General features: G+C 37.6%; 1 protein-coding gene across 3 annotated transcripts in view; it reads right to left on the bottom strand.

The window, feature by feature from the left end:
- LOC306884809 (voltage-gated potassium channel KCNC1-like) overlaps nucleotides 1–14,482 on the bottom strand; it is a gene marked incomplete at both ends in the record, with an annotated part of 43,510 nt that extends 29,028 nt beyond the window's left edge. For 2 of the 3 annotated variants that reach the window (XM_079441015.1, XM_079441016.1), the window contains one exon: nucleotides 13,901–14,470. In XM_079441015.1, coding sequence (XP_079297141.1) covers nucleotides 13,901–14,470 — 570 coding nt within the window. Of the gene's footprint in view, nucleotides 1–13,900 lie in introns of all 3 variants that reach the window. The other variant, XM_079441017.1, reaches the window with a different exon arrangement.
- Nucleotides 14,483–22,388: the final 7,906 nt, after the last annotated feature.

The raw sequence follows: 22,388 nt of genomic DNA, 5'->3' as shown, positions 1-22,388 counted from the left end.
GAAATTATTCTCAGGTTGGTGTACATCAATTCCATTGGCACATAAGGATTTATCAGTAATATTTTACTGGGGCACAGCCGTATTTCACTAGAGGTCATGCTCCAGTAAAAAAGGTCTTGCGACACCCCAGGTAAGAGCACTCCACTTTCCCTATGAGTGACTCTTTCTGAGTTTCCATGCAGGTGTAATAAACAGGGTCAGAGATCCAGCCTCAGAGATTACTATTGAGTCTATCAATTCTAGAGGTCAAGTTTGTACAAAATATATCTTTATATTATCCTATTATGTATAATATTCTAAATATTTAAATGTTAATGTTTATTTTAAATGTTAATGTTTATTTTATTTATTTATGCTAATTTCACGCCATTTTGTACCAAAATTAATTTCTGAAGCTTAGTAAACATTAGCAGAGAATATTATACTAGTCTCAAAAAGATCATTGACTAGAGAGGCACCGCACAAATTTTTTTAAACCCTTTCCTCTAAGAAGCCATTATTTTTAATGCACAGGTCCTTTTTGACAATTTTGTGTTTATGCCAAATCCAGAGTCTCTATAAGCACATGTCTGTCAGTTAACAGTGCAATGGCAGATTTAACCAAGTACAGCCTTTTCAAAATATGCTCAACTGTGCTATGTGTGTAAATCTTCTATAAATTATGTATATTAAAGATTTTAACAGAAAATAGAAAGACTCACAGGCAAGTGCAGAAAAGAGCAGAGGCATAAAACTCTGTTGACGACATCAGCATAAACTTCCTGTGTATGTGTGCTAGCATGCTTGACACTGAATCCACACAACACAATTCCATTAGCTTGCAGTAATTCATAAATATATTCCACTCATGCCTCAGATTGCCCAGCTTGGCTGGTCAGTGAAGATGATGTGTACAGAAAGGAGGGCTGTTAAATGTACATTACACACTGCTATTACGCCATTAATGTGCAGTGAAGTTCCTCAACTCAAAGCAGAAATAAGTGGCTTTCTCCACTGATGGGAGATTAATGGGAAAGATGGTGCTGCTGGCCATTCTTAAAGGAGTGAGAGGTAGCAATTCATTATTGTGTATTCAGTAAAACACACCACTAATTTATTAACCACAGCAAGGCCTACTTATGTTGACGTCATCATCTCATAATGAACTTCGAACTGATTATAGTCAAGAAGCCTGTTGTAGCAACACAAATTGACAGCAGATTATTTAAACTTATTCCATCACAAACCTCAGAGTAATTTTTCACAGAATTTAGCACAAGCCACCAATATATACTCTTTTAGTCACAGGCAACACCAAAACCAACACTCCGCTCTCAGAATGTAAACACAGCCTCTCCCTTGGCTTCCTCTCAAACAGTGGTCAACCTAAAATGCTACCGACACTCTTTGGTCTGGTTTGTTGGGTTTTCTGTGTGTGTGCATGCTCATGGCTAGCAGCGGAACAGCTTCAAAGACACTTTTGAATATGAAAGGAGCTTTACTGTATGATATGTATGAAATTTCTGCACCAATCTGTTTGTTTGAGTGGCCTGCTGGGCGTGACATAAGCACACTGGCTCCACCAGCAGTGTAAATTGGGAATGGGACTACCTATTTGAATGGCGTGAAATAAAACAATATTTGAGATGCCTCTCATAATAGGGAATGAAATGAGTCAGATGCTTGTTTTGGTAGACCTACAGATGCAGCAAAGCCAACTTTCCTAACAGTGTAAAGGTTCCTTTTCTCACTCATTGTGTGTAATACACAGGGACACACCCTGTATTTTAAAATACGGTGAATATTGATCCACAAGAGAAAACCACTTTAAGTGTAAATGTGCTTTGTCTTTTAGAAAGCATGCAGACAGAAGCAGGACAAAATCATGAATTAAATTCCTGTCACCTGTTTCTGATTTGGACTGCATATATTATTTGTTATAAAAAATAAAAATTCAGAGCAGATAAAGTCATGCAATCATTTTGGCCAGCAAGGGCTCTTCAAATCTCTTTAAAAAACAATGAATGTGTTTTAACTTTGTTCATTGCAATGTTTTAGTTTAGAATATTATTTGTTTCCAAAAAAAGTTATTTTGCAATTCCGTTTGGTGCTATTGGTTACATTATTGAAGCTCAGTTTTACTGGTATGGAAGCAATGAGGTCTGCGTAGTTTTGTTTACACGGTACTAAATTAACATTCACAGTAAACAGCTTTATGAAGTCAGTCAGCTAATTAACCAGTTAATAGCTTGTCATTCATCAACTTCATATCTGTTTGCATTGTCACCATTAGATCTCAAATGCCAGCATTGTCCAAATGATTATTAATGAGGAAATTGCAAATGATTGCACAATGACTTTCTAAATAGAGCAATACATGCATTTATCCAGGTGCACAAACATTAACTCCATGATGCATAAAAACACAGCAAATGGTATATGGTATATTTAAGTTTTTTATAAGGAACAAGGGCCTCTGCCTGACCTCTTCCACATTTAGTTTGCGGTGTATGCAGCGCTTGACTGTTGAACATCATGTTGGCATGCCCATAATCACACAAGTAACACAAACTGCAGACTTCCACAAAGAACACATGCCACATTTCCAAAGAAGGCTGCTAGAAACTTTACTGATAAGTCCTTGTCTGTAGAGGATACTAGAGATAATTATATATTAAAACAAATCAAGTACTGTATTTTCTGTCATATGTTTGGTATTAGCTTTAATGGGTTTTTTAATGAATTACATTATTATCGGTTCTTTACGACGTGAACAGGTCAAAACTGTCTGATTCAGTCTGAATTATTTGGGTGGCCAATTCACATAGTGCAACTTGTGAATGCAAATGAGTCTGTGCAGGTAAAATAAAATCTTCCATCTAGGAGATAACATTAACGCTGCATAAAAACACTAAAAGTTCAATTTTTGGGACGTTCCTTGGAGTACCATTCAACAATTTTCGCCCTATAATGTTGCATGTAAAGTTCCGTTTGGCTGACAGGTGGCGTAATCTGAATAAGATGCAATGTCAGTGTTCATTGGCTTTGTCAGCGCAATTGTTTACCTGTGACAAAGATTTTTATCTCTCCCCTGTATTCAAACAGATGAACTGCTGCTGCTGTATTGTTTTGGTTGAGAATCATATAACCTCGCTTATTAGTGAAAACAGACTGCCCTGCCTCAATAAAGTGAGTCGATCGACAGTGGTCAGACTAATCTGGAATGGAAGCAGAAGAGTCAGCATATCATAAAGTCCATTAAAAAGAAAAGTATCAGCTATCTTCTCTTGTTTACACAAATGCCTTTTGGCTAAATGCATAGTAAGCCACCCCTCAATGGCCATTAGAACATTAATTTCTGTGAGGCTAGCAGGTGGCTGAATCTGAATGACCAGTTCATGCACTGTTGAATGGCTTTGTCAGCACAACTGTTTACCTGTGATATTGATTCTTTTCTTTTTTCTGTGTTCAAACAGATGAATTAGCCCTGTTGGGCTGTTTGGGAATCATGTGAACTCATTGCTTACTGCAGTCACAGGAACAAAGGTCGAAATTCAGAACAACAGTCAGTGGTCTGACTAATAGAGTGCATTAAAATGAAAGGTATCAGCTATCTTCCTCTGTTTTCAGAGATACGCTGCCACATCCCTCACAGTGAGGTCTCTTCTCCAGCACCTCCTGCAGCACTTTATACCCCAAGCTCTCACTGTGTGCTTTGTTTAAAGCTCTACTTAATGTCTTGTTCTATTCTGGGATCTCCCTTCATGATAAAACAAGACTTTAAATCTACCATGAATTCAAAGGCTAGATTTTAAATTAACACTGGTATAGACAGGTTGTTATAAAATGAATATTTTCTTCTATTTGAAAATGTAATAGGCCTATTTAATGTGCAGATTTTATGCAAAGTTCAAATGAGCTTAATAATATATTAACTTAATATAATAATAGATTAACTTAATCATATAACATATATGTTTGTTTGAGTTAGTCTTTCAGCAGTTTAAATCTTTGAGAGACTTTAAGGGAATAGTTATAAAAAAAAATGAAATGCTAACCCTCATGTCATTCCAAACCTGTACAATTTACTTTCTTCTGTGGAACACAAAAGATAATATTTTGAAGAAAATATCTTAATGTTTTAATATAATTTTTTTTATATTAAATAATCGTGATGACAGCTCATCATTGGTTTGTGCAATGAGATAAGCAATGACAACAGTCAAAAAAATAAACAAATAAATATTTTAGTGTTCTGTTTTCTCTCAAATCTAGTATTAAGGATATACACAACTAAATTAAGTACTCCCGTTGTTGAAAAATACATTTATACAGAAAAAGTAATATAAAGAAAAGATTGACACCATTTTATAACAGTCAAACAATACTTAATTCAGTTGTTAAGGATTTAGCTATTCATTTTGAATAATTACAAATAGAGAGAATATTGAATAAATCCAACATGACTGAAATGAGCTGTTTTCAATTTACAAGCATTTCCTGTTCCAACGCGCGGTTTAATCAGCTCGTGAGCACGAGACACGCATGCGCTGGAGTTCCCTGTAGGCAAGGCTGATCACCTGCTCTTTTTCAGTTCATTTCACAAAGGTAAGGGCTATTATTTTATTTATATAGGGGAAAGCTTTTGTAAATTATTCAAATGGTCTACTTTGTCTGATATAGGCGTCATTCATAACGGTCGGCTATTTAAAATTGATTGGTTGTAGTGCAAGTTATAGTAACTTACTCTTGAAAAATAAATATGCTAATTCGTTCATGTAGCCTATATTTTTTGTAGCTTACTAAAGTTATCTTAACCAACAGGGCAACGAGCAATATTGTTTAATAATGGCTGTAGCAAGTGTGCGTTCTTGGGCAACGGATTCTTATGTTGTGGCCTAGTTCATGTTATATCCATGTCATGTAATGCTATTGGCTCCTATGTTTGAACTAGGGTGTTGCTCCTAAAATATGGGTAATCATGTTTTACACCGATTAATGGCTGAAGGGGTTAATTTTAAACATTAAAAATTATTATTAAAATTATTTAACGTTAGATCTGCCGATGAACAGTCACTGTTCAGAAAGTGTTGTATAACATAATGTATCTGAAAACCTCCTCTCAAAACATGTGAGACATTTTTTTTTTCTCTCATTCCATATTTCAGGTGAATACAGAATTTCAGAGGATAGTCACTGTGCAGCTGGAACCTAAATTGGTCTTCACTGGATCTCCACGCTCCCAAGCTGCTGACAACTGTTTCGTGCTGAAGGAGGAGCACTTGGAGAAAGACTGAAAACTAAGATGGAACTACTAAAGGTACAGTTTATAATGAAGCATGCAAGCCATTTGGCTACTTGTTTTATGTAAGGGTGAGAGGAATTGTTTATTCTTGTATTTTTCTTCATGATCAGCAGGTAGTATTTCCCCTTCTACGATAAATTAAATATTAAACTTGATGATATTTAGGTACTTAAACAAAAAAAGCTGACAAATGCTTTTGTGTGACAACAGTTCAGTGAGGTTACGTTTTGTTGCCTTGAGTTAATTTCTTGGACTTTCACAGAGAAAATTAAGTCATATTTATTTATGTATAAGTTTTAAAATTTAAAGTTTATAAATTTAAATTTATAGTAACAACTTCAGTAACAAACTATAGTAACAACCTTGAGTTAATTTCATGGACTTTCACAGTAACTATTCAATAAGTCACGTTTTTATTCAGCAACCTCTGTTGATAGATTCAAATGGTTTAATTTATAAAATTTACTAAAGCCCATGTGATCAAGCCAAATGGTCAAAGTAGCAAGGAACAACATATTGTGGAGGCAAAAACACCTTGGCAGAGGCTTATACCGTTATGTTGCTCACCTGTTGACATTTCTTGCAGCCTGTTTTACACCACTAAATGAAAGAAACCTCTCTGTGGAGGACATAACATTTAATTATTATTTTTTTTAGGATGAGCAGTGTTCTGTTGATATGACGAGAGGTGGTCATCAGCTGCATTAATTCCTTGGGGAACATGGAGACCTCATCAAAGAACAAAGTATGCAATCTTACTTTCAGTGTACCAGAAGTGTGAATTTATTTCAAAATTATTGTTGTTTACTTCCTGAAGAGGCTATAATATTGTTGATTGGACTTTCTGATCAAACAGATTGTTGAGATTCAGATCTTCTCTTTTTATCAATATTTTATAGGTTTTGAGTGTCACTGCTGTTTATTGTTACAGGACAATGATGACCATACAGGAATTGAACATCTTGTGATGGCAGGACTTGTGACCAAGACAGGAGCTTCCAGTGACAGTCCAAAGGACACTGGAATTATCGAGGCAAGAAAGTTGTTACAGGCTCTCCTTGGTTTCGTGTATGCACTGAATCTCCATTATCCCAGGCATCTGTATACCTTTGAGGTACAGTGGTGGCCACAATTACTAGAACACTTGTATTCTCACCAGCTAAAAAATGGTTTTAAGTTAGTTATTTCTATCTTTTGCTGTAGTGTGTCAGTAGGAAATATCAGTTTACATTTCCAAACATTCATTTTGCCTTTAATTGTAATAATCCAGTGAGATTTTTGTGCTCCACACAGAGATCTGATCTGATCATCATAAGTCTGTCTTTTTTAGCTGCTGAAAATATAATCTGTTGCCACAATTTTATTGAGTGTATTATTTTTTACAGTGCACCTACCAAAATCCACCATAAAACCAGAGCTTTTTGGATTTGGGTGCCCCAGTTTGAGTGTCTAACACCCAATTCTCATGGCCCATGGTATCAAGGCTATTCACAGTTGCTGGGTCTCTAGAGCCGCTGCCCTCCAGCTTTTTAAAAGGGTGTCCTGCTCTACATACAGCTCATAGACAGAACTGGGGGAGATGGGATGGGGGATGGGGGAGGGCGGTAGTCACAGGGTGTCCTAAAAATTAGGAGGAATGGGACAGCAGGGTGTGTATATTACAGTTAATGGTGCCTTGCTCTTTTTTTCTTTAAATGTTCTGCATGATAAGAAATACCTTACTCTGTCCCTTTCTCAGCAGATCATTTTCAGTAGAACATGCCGGAGGTTAGCCAGTACGCTGTGTCAAGGTACTCCACCCTATCTCTCTCCGGTAATTAAGGGGGCCTGGGCTCTACTCAGCTACTGCAATCTAATTAATGTTAATCACTGTAGGCTTCATCTGGGGCTGACTTCTGTTCTATATTTACATAGCAAGAATCTGTGCAAGCCTCAATCCAAGGATCGGCTGCCAGTTCGGATGAGAGGAGGGTAAGACGTATCACAACATAAGGTGTCATATAACTGTCTTACCATTGCCCCATAATTATTCCATTACATTCAGTGTTTTGGAAAACTTTCTCCAAGAGAAGAACCTTTGAGTTGTACCATATTGAAAATGAGCTTGTAAACAAATGACTCACTAAGGGAGACAGAGAGGGGAATAAATACTAAGGAGAAGGAAGGAAAGAATGAAAGAAATGTGCCTGTGGCCACAAGGCAGATAGAAAAGTCTTCCATTAAATAAAAATGAATCCAGGGATTGGGAAACCTCTTCTAGTCCTGTTTCAATTTTTCATGGTGATTTATATTACATAAAAACATATATTTCATAAATCCAGTTATGTGTATGTACCAATAATGCTCCATTACCATATGTCCCCAGTGCTTTATTCTGTCTCCAAATATTTCAGCACTTATCCGCCTTATTTTTCAATGCTGTTTCCTGTAAATGTGCAAGACTTCATTTTAATTGTCCGAAACTGTTAAATAACTAAAAGAACAACAAAGTGAGGTAAATGGTTAAACTATTTGCGCTACAAATCAGTGTGTTCATGATTATGATAATAAATCTGATAACAAATCAGTTTTGCATCATAACACTTTTTTTTTTTTTAACAAAAATAAATAGAAGCGGATAACACAAGAAGCCTTGCACATTGATGTTAAATATGGACGTGTCCGCTCTTAAGTTAAAAATAAGGTGGATAGAACACATGCTGACAATAGACATTACAATCAAAACAGATCCTAGCATAATGTTTTAAAGGAGTTTCTGTCCTGTGAAGGACACTGGGAGCAAAGATATTTTGTTTAAGATGATGTGTTCAGTTTAAAAGATGGACCAGGCATCAATTAAATCCCTTTCCATTTAAATCACAGCCATGCTTAATGACTCAGCATAAAGCAACAACAAATCACACTCAGAGGGATCTGTTATATAGCCTACCTGAATACTTCTGATACTCTGGTACCCACAGTCCTCAAACACCAAGCACAGCATATATAACCAGAGTGTAACCTGGCCTGTTTATGGATCAAAATCTCAGTTTATTGTAACAGATGTGACATATAAGACCAACATCACAATATTTTGAATGCATTATTGCACACATTATGATTTGCACATTGTCACTTGATTCAGTGCATAACCTTTTGTAGAGAGAGAGAGAGTGTGTGTGTGTGTGTGTGTGTTTCTGTCCATGGTTTGAGTATACGGAGATCTGCTAAATGTTTTTGAAAGACATCACTTATGCTTAAAAATACAGTAAAACATCAATATTTTTACAATTTTAACATTTAAACATTTTATTGTATATTAAAATGTAATTTATTGCAAAGCTGAATTATGTCACATGATCCTTCAGAAATAATTCAAATATTCTAATAAACATTTCTTATAATGTTGAAAATGGTTGTGCTACTTAACATTTTTGTGAAAAAAACCCTTTTTCATGATTCTTTGATGAAAAGTATATGTTCAAAAGACCAGCATTTAGAACTCTTTCACTTTTGATCAATTTAATGCATCCTTGCTGATTAAAAGTATTAATTTCTCTAAAAAAAAAACCTCATAACATTTTCCTGAGATGTTGATTTATGACACACAATTTAATTTAAATGATAATTACAAAATATTATCATATTTCCATAAATTAATTTCAGACATTTTTGAAGACCAAGGAGAGGGAGTGTTCATGGTGAAACATCCAATCATTTAGTATCTCTGAAAAGCCCTGAATGTGCTCTGCACAGGACATCCAGACTTAAAACTGTGGCATGTATAGTCTCAGAGAAATTCACTAAAAGATAATGTCCACATATGAGGCCGCAGGGTCTTAAGAGGTTAAAAATATGGACATTTTTGTTTTGTTTTAATACTTTTCAAAAGAAGAGAGGACATTTGAAAATGTTTGACCCCCTCGATTTGTCAACTGTGGCCCACGCAGGAACATAATTTAAGAGCCATGGCTCTTTGATAAGAGTTATAATTATTGGAAGTCATGATAACAGATTTTATCTTGTCATTTTTTTCAGTGGTGGGTTTTCTTTTCTACATGATTCCTAATCCCCCTTCTAATGTCTCTATGGCAACCAAATAAATTTGATTAGCATCTTTCAGATTTCATGCTGTTCAAGCTAATCAAGTTTAAAATGAAAGTCTTCCCCTCACCATCTTACATACTATTTTAATAATACCTAAAATACCTAATTTTATTTTTAAACATTCATCCTCAAGAACTGAAAGCCAGTCAAAATTGTCCATTTAAATGAGCAGCAATAACAAGCCGCTTAAAAACCTGTTTTGTTCCTAATTAGGCTGTTTTGAGATCTGCCAAGGGGCATGTACAGTCCTGTTGTGGAGTGAGCGATTTAGTGCTTTCTGCTCTGTGTTTGTGAGAGTATCAGGGTTAGGGCTGGAGGGAGTCTGTTGAGGTGAAGGTGATAATGTGTGAATCCTTCCTCTCTGCAGCTACAGAGAGGTCTTGCTGTGACAACAAACTCATCACAGCCAGACCATGGCTGAAGACTAATAATGCCTTGATTTGGCTTCATTTTTCCACTTACCACTACTTCTCAACAATGTTCACAGTGTATACACATACTTCTGCTTGACATGCAGAGGACAACATGTTGTTTTCACACTGTACTTCTTCAAATGTGACATTTACGTAGCAACAAAATGACAACTGACAAGACTTCTCAAACTTCTCCAATCATTTAATCCACCCTGCACTCCAGAAACACCCATTTATTTTTAAGCACAACACCGACATCTCGGAAATCCAGTCAACAATTATAGAACCGCGGGTCCCACTTTATATTAGGTGGCCTTAACTAAGTACTTAATTTAAATTAATAATTTGATAAAATGAACATATTGTGTACATGTTTTTACATTGTACTTATATTTTAAAAAATACCTGCATGTAATTACATATGTAATTAATTTCTGTAATTATATTTATAGTTACACTGTTGACCTATCCCTTACACCTTAACCCACCATTAAACCTACTCATACCACCAAACCTGTCCCTGAACTTACCCGTATCCCACCACAATAGCAGCAGACGTGTTTTGCAATACAATATGAACACAATAAGTACATTGTACTATTTTTTTATGTAAGTACATAGTAGTTAAGGATACCTAATATAAAGTGGACCCGAACCAACTCCTCACCTTTTTCGATTATCCAACAGCCTATACGATATGGATGAAAATATCTGTTTCTACTTCTGTTTTATTGTGACGTTAATTACCAATTGCAAAGATTCCGGTTATTTCCATAGTACTTTTTCATTCTGTATAATTTAAAATCAAATCCTACTGTTTATTGTAAACCGCTGTAGGTGTCATTGATACTTTCACATGCGACTGTAAGCTTTTATCTGGATCTGTATTTGTTACAACCCAAATGACCTGAATTAATTAATCTTTTACTAAAGCAAACGTGACACACTGTATTAGACAAGCAAAGCACTGAACTAGCTTTTTTCATCTAATCACATGTCAAAATTTTGGATTGCAGCATTGTTAATAATTAATCCCTTGTTTTGTATTTTACCTTTATATGCAAGTCACTTTTGAATAAGTGCATCTGCTAAATGAATACATTGTTCCTTATATTGTAGCTGAATCCAAATCCATAAAACCTAAACAAAAATGCTCCCTTATTTAACTGTTTATTTTTTCTTTGTTAAAAAGTTGTTGTTCACCATATGCGGAAAAGCGAGAATTGGTTTGTTTCTCACAAGACAAGCGTGTGACAAGATAACTAGATAAAGCCCTAGCAGCTACCATTCCCACATCCCACATTGGTAGGGCTTCCATTGGGAGAACCTGGGATGAAAAAGGAAGTCTAGGAGACATGCCAACTCCCTCATCCAGGAAAGCGCCAGCAGGTGCATTCACATATCGACCAGTGCATTAATTACCAACACTTTTCCTGTTGTTGTACAGGGCAAGGCCCACTGGAGCATGTAATGGCCTAGATGGCCTCCTGGGAGAATGGGACATTATGGGAATATCGCATAGCACAACTGGGAAGACATATGAGTATGGGCCATATTTTGAGCAAATTTCCTTTATTTGTATAATTTACCTGATTATCATGTGAGTATGTGGTAAGTTTTGTATACCCAGTCGGCATGGTCACCCTTTTTTTTCATGCTTGAAGATTTGTATTTCATTCCAGTGTTTTATTCATCTATTGGCTTATATTTTGTACAAAACTTCATACTAAATGATGGTTTAACTAAATAAACTAACTGACACAGGGGTAAACATGTACACAGACAAATCATCATCCAAAAGCCTCAAGAGAAGTTTGCCGCATTTTTTGACATTTCATGAGGAAGACCAGCTTTCATCAGTTTCATTAGAGCTCTGGAAGCGTTGTCATGACAACTTATTCCCAAGACATACACTGTAAAAAGCAGCATCTTGCCTGCCAAGGACATGAAAATATCAGGCGCCTTTGGGAGCCAGCACAAACATCTGTCAGATGACAACAGGATAACAACTCTGTCTCTCTTTCACTCTTTTGCTCTGTCTTTGTCTCAATCTCATGCTCCCACACACATGCAGGGACAATAAACATAAAGATTGTCTGAAGCATGTCCATTGTGTGTTGGGTAAAGCCTGCAGTTCATTCAGATGTATGACTCATTTTTTTCTTATTATTAATTCAGATGTGCTGAATAGCTGATTCACTGATCACTTAAAATGCCATTAGGCTGACTTGCTCAGATCTGATTCAGAGCTCTTCACAAACACTTCAATACTTTATTAATCAATATACAAGTCATGTCAGGAAATGGCAATAATAATAAGTAAAGCATTAATATCCAAATAAATATTATTGCGTGCCACATTATTAAAATATTTTGGTGTGTTTTCATCATCCAAATGAAATGACATTTGACTAAATGTCAAAGCGTGTCATCTTTAATAAAGTAATGTTTTGTGAATATTTTTTACAATTAAAGGACAAATAAACTACTAGTAAGTGGCACTGTACAGTCATGTATGTTTTTTGTAGTAATAGATGTGTACTTCCGTAATGGCAAGTTCAATGTGTTCTAATCACAGAAAAAGTTAATTTGATTCATTGATTTCTGACATAAGTCCACTCTACTTCTAACTGTACATCGATATTCCTTGTCTCGTTTATCAGTATTCAGTAGCCTATAGGGTGCAATGCCCGGATCTTGGCAGTGGTCCTGGTCCATTAAAACAAACAGGGCAATCTCATAATTGTCCAAACCAGACTGGCCTTGTAATTGACATAGAATGCATAAAATCCTATTGACCCCATCCGGCTGACACTTTTAACTAAAGCAACTAACGTTCTATTGAAGGTAGACACACATTTTATCAGTTCTGGCATTCCCTGTGAATCGAAACCATGTCCTTGGCATTGTCAGATCCTTGCTTTACTGTTTGAGCATCAGGATTCAACAATTACTGTACACATTACAAGAGCTAATGCCCACTGTAAAAGTCTGTCAGGACCAAAAAATTTTTAACACATCTAGCAACTCAAGTGCTGTCACTCAGACCTCCTGAGCAATATGATGTTATCGGCCTTGTGTGTCTTATCTCAAAGCAGCATGGGCACATAAATAAAGAAAAGCCTTTGCTTCGTGATGTATTCTCTTTAATGTTCTCCCGTAGTGATTAATTTGTGCACGAGCACGCCCGCGGCAGGGAAGGGAGCTCACGGCGCGTGGCACAGCAGTATTGCAGTCAGAGGAGCTGTCGATCAATGCTACATGCAAGATGCCTGGAATGACTGCACATGTTTTCCCAAGGGTGACCCAATTTAGTTGCTTCAGTTTGATATATCGCTAACAACGCTACACTAATAATTTCATCAAACACATGGTCAAATATATAGACAACCAGTTGCTTTTTTTGGCACAGAAGCAAATTGTGATCAGCTTTCAAAAACGTGTTTCATGGGTCAAACAGTGCTGTTGAAAATCATAAAAAGTAGAGGTCCTTTAAAAACAATATTAAAATGCATCTTTATCTTTCTAAACATATTTCATGCATTTTAATAGATAAAAAATAGCTTAAAAATAGTTTATAACATTTCCAATAAAAAAATGTAATGAAAGTGTTTGCATTGCATCTTAAATACATGCATACAACTATCATTACTTTAAAAAAAAAGACCTGGAAAAAGGTTTTATAAAGTTAAAACAAAACAAAAAAAAAAAACTTTTTTTCACATGACAAAATGGCTCCTAAAATGCTAGTGACTTAGATGGGGCAATCAAAAGTTGTATATATGCTTTACTGTTAATTTTTGAAATAAATAAAAGATAGCTTCAAACTATTTAGGCAAAAAATATATTTTCAAAGAATCTCAGCCTTTTAATACCACATTTTCTTTTACGTCTTGACAGTTGTTAATTCTAAAAGATATGTACAATTATTTTAAGTATTTTATTTTATTTATTTATTTGTATTAATTGCATTTTTAATTTATATTTTTAAGTAAGCTGAAGTAGACTTTAATATTGGCAGGCCATTCTCATCCAATGCAACACGTGCTTGGATATATTACCATCAGTGAACAGCGGGGCTGCCGCTTTAAAACTTCAATTTAAATTCATTACTCACCCTTGCATATTTAGAGGAATATGGATCTTCAAAGAGCGCCCAAACACGACGCTGCCAACGTTGCCACAGCCCTGCACCTTTTGCGTCAGGTGAGTCGCCGAGGGACAGGCGTTTAGTCATCTCAAGTTCCTCGTCTCCATCCCCTGGATCACCCAGAACTTCTGTGTCCATCTCATCGTTGCCCATTTCAGCTGGCCCTCCACCGAAACTGTCCAGTGCCTCCTCGGCCTCCCGGTGCTGCCGGTACGTCATCCAGCAGCAGGGCTCCACATCTGTCTCATCGATGCCCCAGAAGGCCAGCTCCTCCTCATAAAGAGGGCCACAAACATCAGCGGGGCAATGCAATTTGCCAGTCCTATAATAATTGAGAATGTGTGCAAAAACTCCAGGGTGGCGATCAAAGAAAAACTCGTCGATCTGGGCGTCATAGTCGAAGTGACTGTGGGCATCGGGCTCAGCGAGCCAGGCTAAACGAGTGCCGGGGAGAGTGCGCAAGGTGCTGCGGTAGGTCTGGTGTCGAATCCCTCCCACGTTAATCACAACACGATCTTTCTCGTCTCCCTGGCCCATCTCGTCGCTTAGGCATGTCTCGAGCCCGGGCCAGGCATTACAACGCTGAAAGACCCGGTGGATACATGTGCGCAATTGTTAGGAAACGCTAAAAAGAGAGTGAATTGAAAGAACGCAGAAAAACAGGTGCGCAAAAGCAGCGCAACTGCAGGAAATCGCTGCATGAGCGCTTGATGTTCTTGTCAGGTGAATAGGGGATTGCCTCCAGATGCCAAGAGAAAATAAAGACGTTAAATGAATGCAGAGGTTGTCAAGAATTTGCGCTCCGCGCCATGAGGTCCGGAGAAGGTGCGAGGCTGATGGCTTGTGGTGCACCGCTGGTGGCAGATGTGTGTGTGTGGTTCTGAACGGACAGCTCTAGCGCGCACACTCCCTCCTCTCTCCAAAACGAGACACATGCACTGCCCTGATTCCCAGTGGACGCCTCCTCAAATCCGACAAAAAGTGGAGGGATCGAGGCTCACTGGAACGGTCACATTTTAAGCGTTTTTTCGACGCAACATCAGTCGTTTTCTTCAAAACATATCCAGATGCCCATTTTCACGCGCAGGTTGTTGACAAACACGACAGACATCACATCTAGAAAATGCTTTGCCACTGGATATGTAGCTACACTCATACAGGAGACGTCAGCTTTGAAGTGGAAGAAGACGGGTCCTTTAGAAATCTTCTTTTGTCTCCACAATGTCCAGTTTGGCGACGTCCTCCGGTGTTTGTTCGGAAGTGATCGATTGCATCTTCCTTATTAACACCAAATTAATATTTTCAGTCTTCCTTTCCGCGCGTGCCTGTCGACGAGAGTGGAGCGAGGCTCGTCATTCCTGCGGAGAGACAACATGAGCCTCCTCTAGAGCCCACCGACGCGCATGCGCAATTGCTGAGTGGACGAGTCGATGCGAGCACTAGATCAGATATTGGGATGGTTTCAGACGGTGGAAAGCTCTATTCGAAACGACATGCAATATTATTCAGAGAAGACAAAGCCTTGCGCCATGCTATTCTTTCCCTCATTATGCAGTTTCTGCAGGTCTGCATGAGCCTATACGTGCTGCTCAGTAGCCCATATAAAACACATTTGCTAAAATGAAAGTCCAGAGAATAAATAATAATATTAAGTGTGATTCAGGGTCAGAAATCATATGGGGGGGGGGGGGGTAATTTCCACTCACACTGGTGGGTTGTTGGTGTGCATCACCTCCACTATCAGAAACCCATGAACTCTTCCAGGGTAGGAATGACCATTGGCAGCCAAAACCTTCAATAGCCTCAGCATTCATCTACTGCTTGTAATAGCAAGTGATTCATATATCACAAACCTTTGTTATGATATCATAATTTTTATCATGATGCATAATAGTAAACATATGGAATAAAGTAAGGTTTCTGTGTGGATCAAGTAAGACGTCATAATTAAAAGAGCTCTGACATTACTTTAGCAGGCGTATTTATTATATAAAACATGGTTTAAATGGCAAAAACTGCATTCATAATCCTGCTATACTCGATACTAACCTTTTTACTGGTAACTATGTAAATTGATGCTATATTGATAATATTAGTGACATCTAGCGGCAGAAAGTGGTTTGACAGCGCAGGATTTTGCTGAATTTCACGATGATGACAATTTATTTATTAGTATTTTTACATTTAAATGTAAATAGTCTCCACTAAATTTTCCTTTATATACGTAAACCATTTTGCTTCATACTGATAATGTTTGCAAATATCTGTAGCATTTTGTACTTTCACTAATAAGTTTATAACAAATAGCAAATTTAATTTAAAACATGATATTTTATGGACACTCAAAAATAAAGTTCATGAAATTTATGGATAATAAAACATTATTTATTATATTTTATCATGACATTTAATTTCCAATATTTCACGTGAGAAAATGAAACAGTTATGTTTATTTTGCACCTTACGAAAATGGTTATACTCAGAGGCGACATGCCCATTCAGAGTGAGGGGGCACGTGCCCCCTCAGATTTTTGAGCCAAGTGGATTTTGAATGCAGCTTCCAAAAGACAAAAAATAGCCGATTCATATTTTCTATATTTAATACAATCACACCGGCGTGATTAACTCGTTCAATGCTTCATATCATCATCTGCTAATTTCAAATCTGTGTTCTCTGGCTGGCGCTGAGCCAGAGACAGATGCGTTTGTACAGCGCTACATTATAAGCGTAGTAAGGGGAAGTCGTGGCCTAATGGTTAGAGGTTAGAGAGTCGGACTTGTAATCCGAAGGTTGCGGGTTCGAGTCTCCGGCCGGCAGGAATTGTAGGTGGGGGGAGTGAATGTCCAGGGCGCTGCAGCATAAAATGGCTGCCCACTGCTCCGGGTGTGTGTGTGTGTGTGTGTGTGTGTGTGTGTGTGTGTGTGTGTGTGTGTGTGTGTGTGTGTGTGTGTGTGTGTGTGTGTGTGTGTGCATGTTTATGTGGTTTATGAGGACACCAATTTGTATAATGACACAGGTATTACAATATGAAGGTGGTTTATGAGGACACTGCCTATGTCCCCGTAATTCAAAAGGCTTAAAAATCATACTAAATGGTGTTTTTTTGAAAATCTAAAAATGCACAAAGTCTCCTGTGAGGGCTAAGTTTAGGTGTAGGGTTGGTGTAGGGCAATAGCACACACAGATTGTTCAGTATAAAAACCATTGCACCTATGGAGAGTCCCCATAAACCACAAAAACCAACATGTGTGTGTGTGTGTGTGTGTGTGTGTGTGTGTGTGTGTGTGTGTACACACACACGTTGGATGGGTTAAATGCAGAGCACGAATTCCGAGTATGGGTCACCATACTTGGCTGAATGTCACTTCACTTCATAACCAATAACACACGATTCTGTTGAGCTTATGAATGCAATGACCAATCAGAGGCGTTCAGATGAGTCATCGCTAAAATGCGGTGTTTTCTTCACTCGCTCGCTGACTGAATACCTCTTCTGGCGAATTCTCTCGTCAGAAACAACAAAGTGCAAATGTGTGTACAAATATTCATTTAATATTGTAAACAGCTTTAGTGATTTTAATGGGAGTTTTTCAGAGTGCCTGAACTCTAGACTGTCAGTAAAAATGTTTTTTTAATAATTTAAATGTTCTTTGCTCTCTTTCTGTACAATGAAAGTGTTATGATTATAAGTTGACTAACTTACAATGTTTTTATTAACATTTTATTAACTTTCAATGTTAAATTCACAATAAATATAAAGTCAGTCGTATTAAAATATGTTATGGCAAGACACCCACACCTTAATTAAGTAACAGACAGGTTTTTATGCATAGCCTATTTAATAGATTACATTATTAGGTTACTTTGACCATCGCCCACTAGATCAACTAACATAATCTAGGTTAGAATCAAGATATTTCATGATATAGTTAATGCGTTTGGGAATGTTTTGAATAAAAAGGAAAATAAATAAATAAAACATAAGTGCTGTAGTGGCTGCTGTGTGTCACATGACGACCCCAAGAAGAAGAAGACGGTATGTTAAAGTTATTGTTGTTCTATACTTATAAGCGATTAGCCAAAGGTCGCAATCAATTCGTTTCAATACATCAAGAGACATCTTTATTTATATGCAAAGACAATATTGACGGTCAGGTTGATGGTTTGTCTGGCTCAATTTTAGCTAACCACGTGTAAGTTTAGCTGCCTCATATTTTATAGGCCTACTCGCTCTGTCTCACTTATTTAATTGTCTTTTTAATTTTTTGTTTTCTGTCTCTAGCTTGCGTGAGATGGCCTTTTCTGGTAAGATATTCTTCTAACCGTTTATTCTTTTCACACTCCACATGGATTTTGCAGCAATTTTTGGGTACATGTTGGATATGAACATACAAAAGACAGATTTATAATAGGCATGTATGTATGTAAATCTCTAAGTAATGAGAATTTAACTGCACACTCAAGTATTTTTATTACAGCAAACAACTAAAAGACTATTTCTTAAGTTTATATTAAGAAAACAAATTATTCACTATCAATAATTGAGCACCAACAATCACAAACATGATAAATACCACATTAAAAACTTTGGTCCCATATGGTTTGAATGTAAACATTTGGTTTGAGTTGTTTCTTTTATAAATGAGATTATCTAATATCTAATTAAAGTTTATTTGAACTTAATGTGGTTTTATCATGTTTGTGATTGTTGGTGCTCAATTATTTATGGTGTATCTTGTTTTATTAATATAAAGTTAAGAGAGTATTTTAATTGTTTGCTGGCTAATTATTATATGTTAATTGCCGAAATGTTGGAAATAATAAAAATACTTAAGTCAGTGAGCAGTTATACTCTTTCTTCATGTTCTCTTTAACTTGCACCTCACAAAGGTGTGTGGTTTCTCTAGCATTTTATCTACTTAAGGAAATGTAAATCTCTCAACTTGTATAAACTATAAACACCCATCTACTCTTTCTCTTTCCATCTAATGTAAATTGTTTACTCTATAGGTGTAGAAATTCCATCAATACAGAGAGGTGGTGAATTACCAACACTTAACAAACGCACCTCCTGCTGTTCCCTGTACCACTGTCCTTTCTGTTCTACTACCTTTTACAAACCCTCAAAGAAAAGTAAAGTACAGGCTCATCTTCAGCTTCACTTTCCGAGGGCAGTTGTCCATGACATCATTTGTGATAGACTTTTTTATTTTTTCTAAAAATATTATGGAATGTTGATGTTAAATGCATGATTGATGTGTTTTGGTATTTCTGAAACAAAACACTGTCAACATTGTCAAGGCATGTTGCATATGAGTTTTACAAATAGCTTACAAATGCAACGTGATGGGTATTGTTACCTTCTTTCTAAAACAGTGGTTCCTAAACCTGACCTGGAGGACCCCTAGGCCTGCACATTTTGTATGTCTCCCTTATCTAACACAACTGATTCAACTCGTCAGCTCATTAGTAGAGACTGCAAGACATTAATTGGGTGTGTCTGATAAGGGAGACATACTGGCCCTGCATTTCATTCGGAAGGGCTCATCCCTATGCCTTAATCCCTAATAGAGGGTTTACCCTCCGGAGTAAGTGCTTCGAAGGGTGTAGGGGTCCAAACAACTGTTTCTTGAAGTGCCCTTCTGCGTCATTATACGGAGGCGCCGTCATCGTGCAAAGGATCATGGGGGCCCGAAGTGTCCATCAGTTGTACCCTTCGAAATCCTTCATTCCGAAGGGCCCTTTGTAGTGGCTAATTTTGAGCACTTCGGTTCGGAATGACACTTCAATATGGCGGCCATGATTGTTTTCACTCCGAAGTGCCCTTTGGAGGGTGATATCCCATTTGGAACGCACTGAAAATGTGCAGGGCTAGGGGTCCTCCAGGACAGGTTTGGGAACCACTGTTCTAAAACATCATGCTGATCACATAAATTTGGAATGTCAGTAAGGGAGTGAATTTTTATTTTTTTCAGATTATACAATACACCGGTGTGGTCTGAATTGTAGGACAAATCTACACTCCCATTGTGTATATTGTTCTTCAATTTTTTAAAGATAGGCTTAAATATGAGCTTTATAACAAAAAGATAAAATTGATTTAATTTCTTATTTTTGCAACTAGCATCAAGTGTATTTTGGGCTCAGTAGGACGTCATTTTATTTATTTTTTTGTTGCAAGTATATTTTGATTTGTTTTTTAGGTATCAGTGATAAGGAAACTATGCGAGGAGTATGGTGTTGATTCCATTGGATTAAAAAGTGACCTCCTAGAGAGACTTTCATCTGAGATGAAATCTAGACAGACTTACGACGAAGTATTTGAAAAAATTTGGGGTGCCTCGGGTGAGAAGAAAATGCTTGTGTTTTGTCATGTTTGTGACTGCCACTTTACCTTTGTAGGCCTTATACTTCTATTACTGCTGCCTGACATAGATGTTTCTTACAGGAGGGTGGGCTGTGGTTATGTGCCCTTGTGGAATTGTGTACAGCATAAAATGCTGTTTGTGGGCTGAGAGTCCGAGAGACTTTGCAGACATCCTCCTCTCATGGAAACACACACCCAACGTAGTAATCTATGATTTTGCACGTGGACTGGCCACACACACCAATCTTCGCTATCCGGAGATGTTAACCTTCACACCACATGAAGGGAGTCTAGCTGACCCAACAGACGACAACATAAAGATGGCAAAGGAGGGAAAGCTTAAGATCTCCTTGCCATGGCTTAATGTAAAAAAACAAGTCCCAGACAGCCATGGCCGCCCAATTACAATACTTGGTTTGTTCAGGGTGTGAATCTCAGTTCTTTCTCTGGTAGTCCATCATCTGTGCCCTTGCTTTTGTTGAAAATCTGTCTGTCCTGGAGGCTGAGGAGAAATTTCTGAGAGGACTTGTCATCGACATAAGTTTAAGTTCAAGTTCAAGTTGAGTTTTATTGTCATTCTGCTGCATGTGGGGACATACAGTGGAACGAAATGTCGTGCCTCACAGGACCACGGTGCTACATAAATACAGACATACAACAATGGAGTAAAAAACACTATAAACCTATACACTACTAACCTACTGACAGATTTAACTATAAGTATACTATATATAAGTATTTACCCTATACAAACTAAAAAAATAGAAGATAAAAAATACAAACTATACGAATGCTTCACATAAATACTGTACATGTGCAAAGAGAGACATTTGAGTCAGCAGCTGGTTGGGGAACAGTGCAGGATGATTTGTAGTACATGAGCATGTAAACATTCATATATTGCTGAGTCTTTTGTGGGATTGTGTTCACGCAGCAGTGTGTGTAAGTGTCCATAGTGCACATAGTGTAAAGTGTCCATAGTCTAAAGTGTCCATAGTGCACATAGAGGAGAGTGTGTTACTACAGGTGGTTTGTACAGGCCCACTCACCTGTGTGTAGCACACTTCGAATTGCGCACAAAAAAATAAAAAAATAAAAAATAAAAGATTCCATACAGTTTTCCTTTGGTGTGGTAAGGTTGGGGGGTGTGGTCCATGTTACAGGAGGTAGGGGTTTGCATGGGGTTTCAGAGGGGGGCGGGGTGATTTGAGTTCAGGGCTCTCACAGCCTGGGGGAAAAAGCTGTTGAGCAGTCTGGCGGAGCGGGCTCTGGTATGGATGGTAGGAGCTGAAAGAGACTGTGGGAGGGATGGGTGGAGTCCTTCACGATGCTGTTGGTTTTGCTGGAGCATCGTGTAAGGAAAATGTCCAGAATGGAGGGGAGAGGGGCACCGATGATCTTTGCAGCTGTGTTCACTGTCCGCTGGAGGGTCCTGCGGTCAGCAGCACTGCAGTTCCCGTACCAGACAGTGATGCAGCTGGTCAGCACACTCTCAATGGTGCCTCTGTAGAATGTGGTGAGGATGGGTGGAGGGAGACTTGCTCTTTTCAGCCGACGGAGAAAGTGTAGGCGCTGTTGTGCCTTTTTGGAGGGTGATAATAAGGTATTGCAGGGATAATATAAAGGGAAAATGATCAAACATGACATACTGACATTATTTACAATTAACCATTTTCTTTACAACTGTCCAATTTTATTTATTTATTTTATCAGTGAGAGGGAGCATTTTGACAGGAGGATAGAACAACACTTAAAGAAGATTGACAAGCCCTAGGGTCATCGCTGTGTCTCATTAATAAATGGTGTTAATAAAAAATTGTTGTACACAAAAGTTGTCTTTTTCTTCTCAGATGGCAAAATGGCCTTGGAATTTTAGAAAGGGGTGAATTCTGTTTGTCTTCATAAAGTTCCTGTAGCTGTATGACAACCATAGTGAATACAACATATATCTTATCAATGGCCCATATCACTGTGTGTCTGATGGGATAAATTTGGTTATTATCTGAATGTAACTTTATCACACAATCTCTCTATATGAAAACCTACGGTAACTAGGTTACAGTTGATCACATCATTAAATTGTCCAT

The sequence above is a fragment of the Barbus barbus genome (genome assembly GCF_936440315.1).
Source record: "Barbus barbus genome assembly, chromosome: 2".
Taxonomy (NCBI): Eukaryota; Metazoa; Chordata; class Actinopteri; order Cypriniformes; family Cyprinidae; genus Barbus; species Barbus barbus.
Note: the sequence above shows the minus strand (reverse complement) of the source record. Positions and strands in the feature narration are given on the sequence as shown.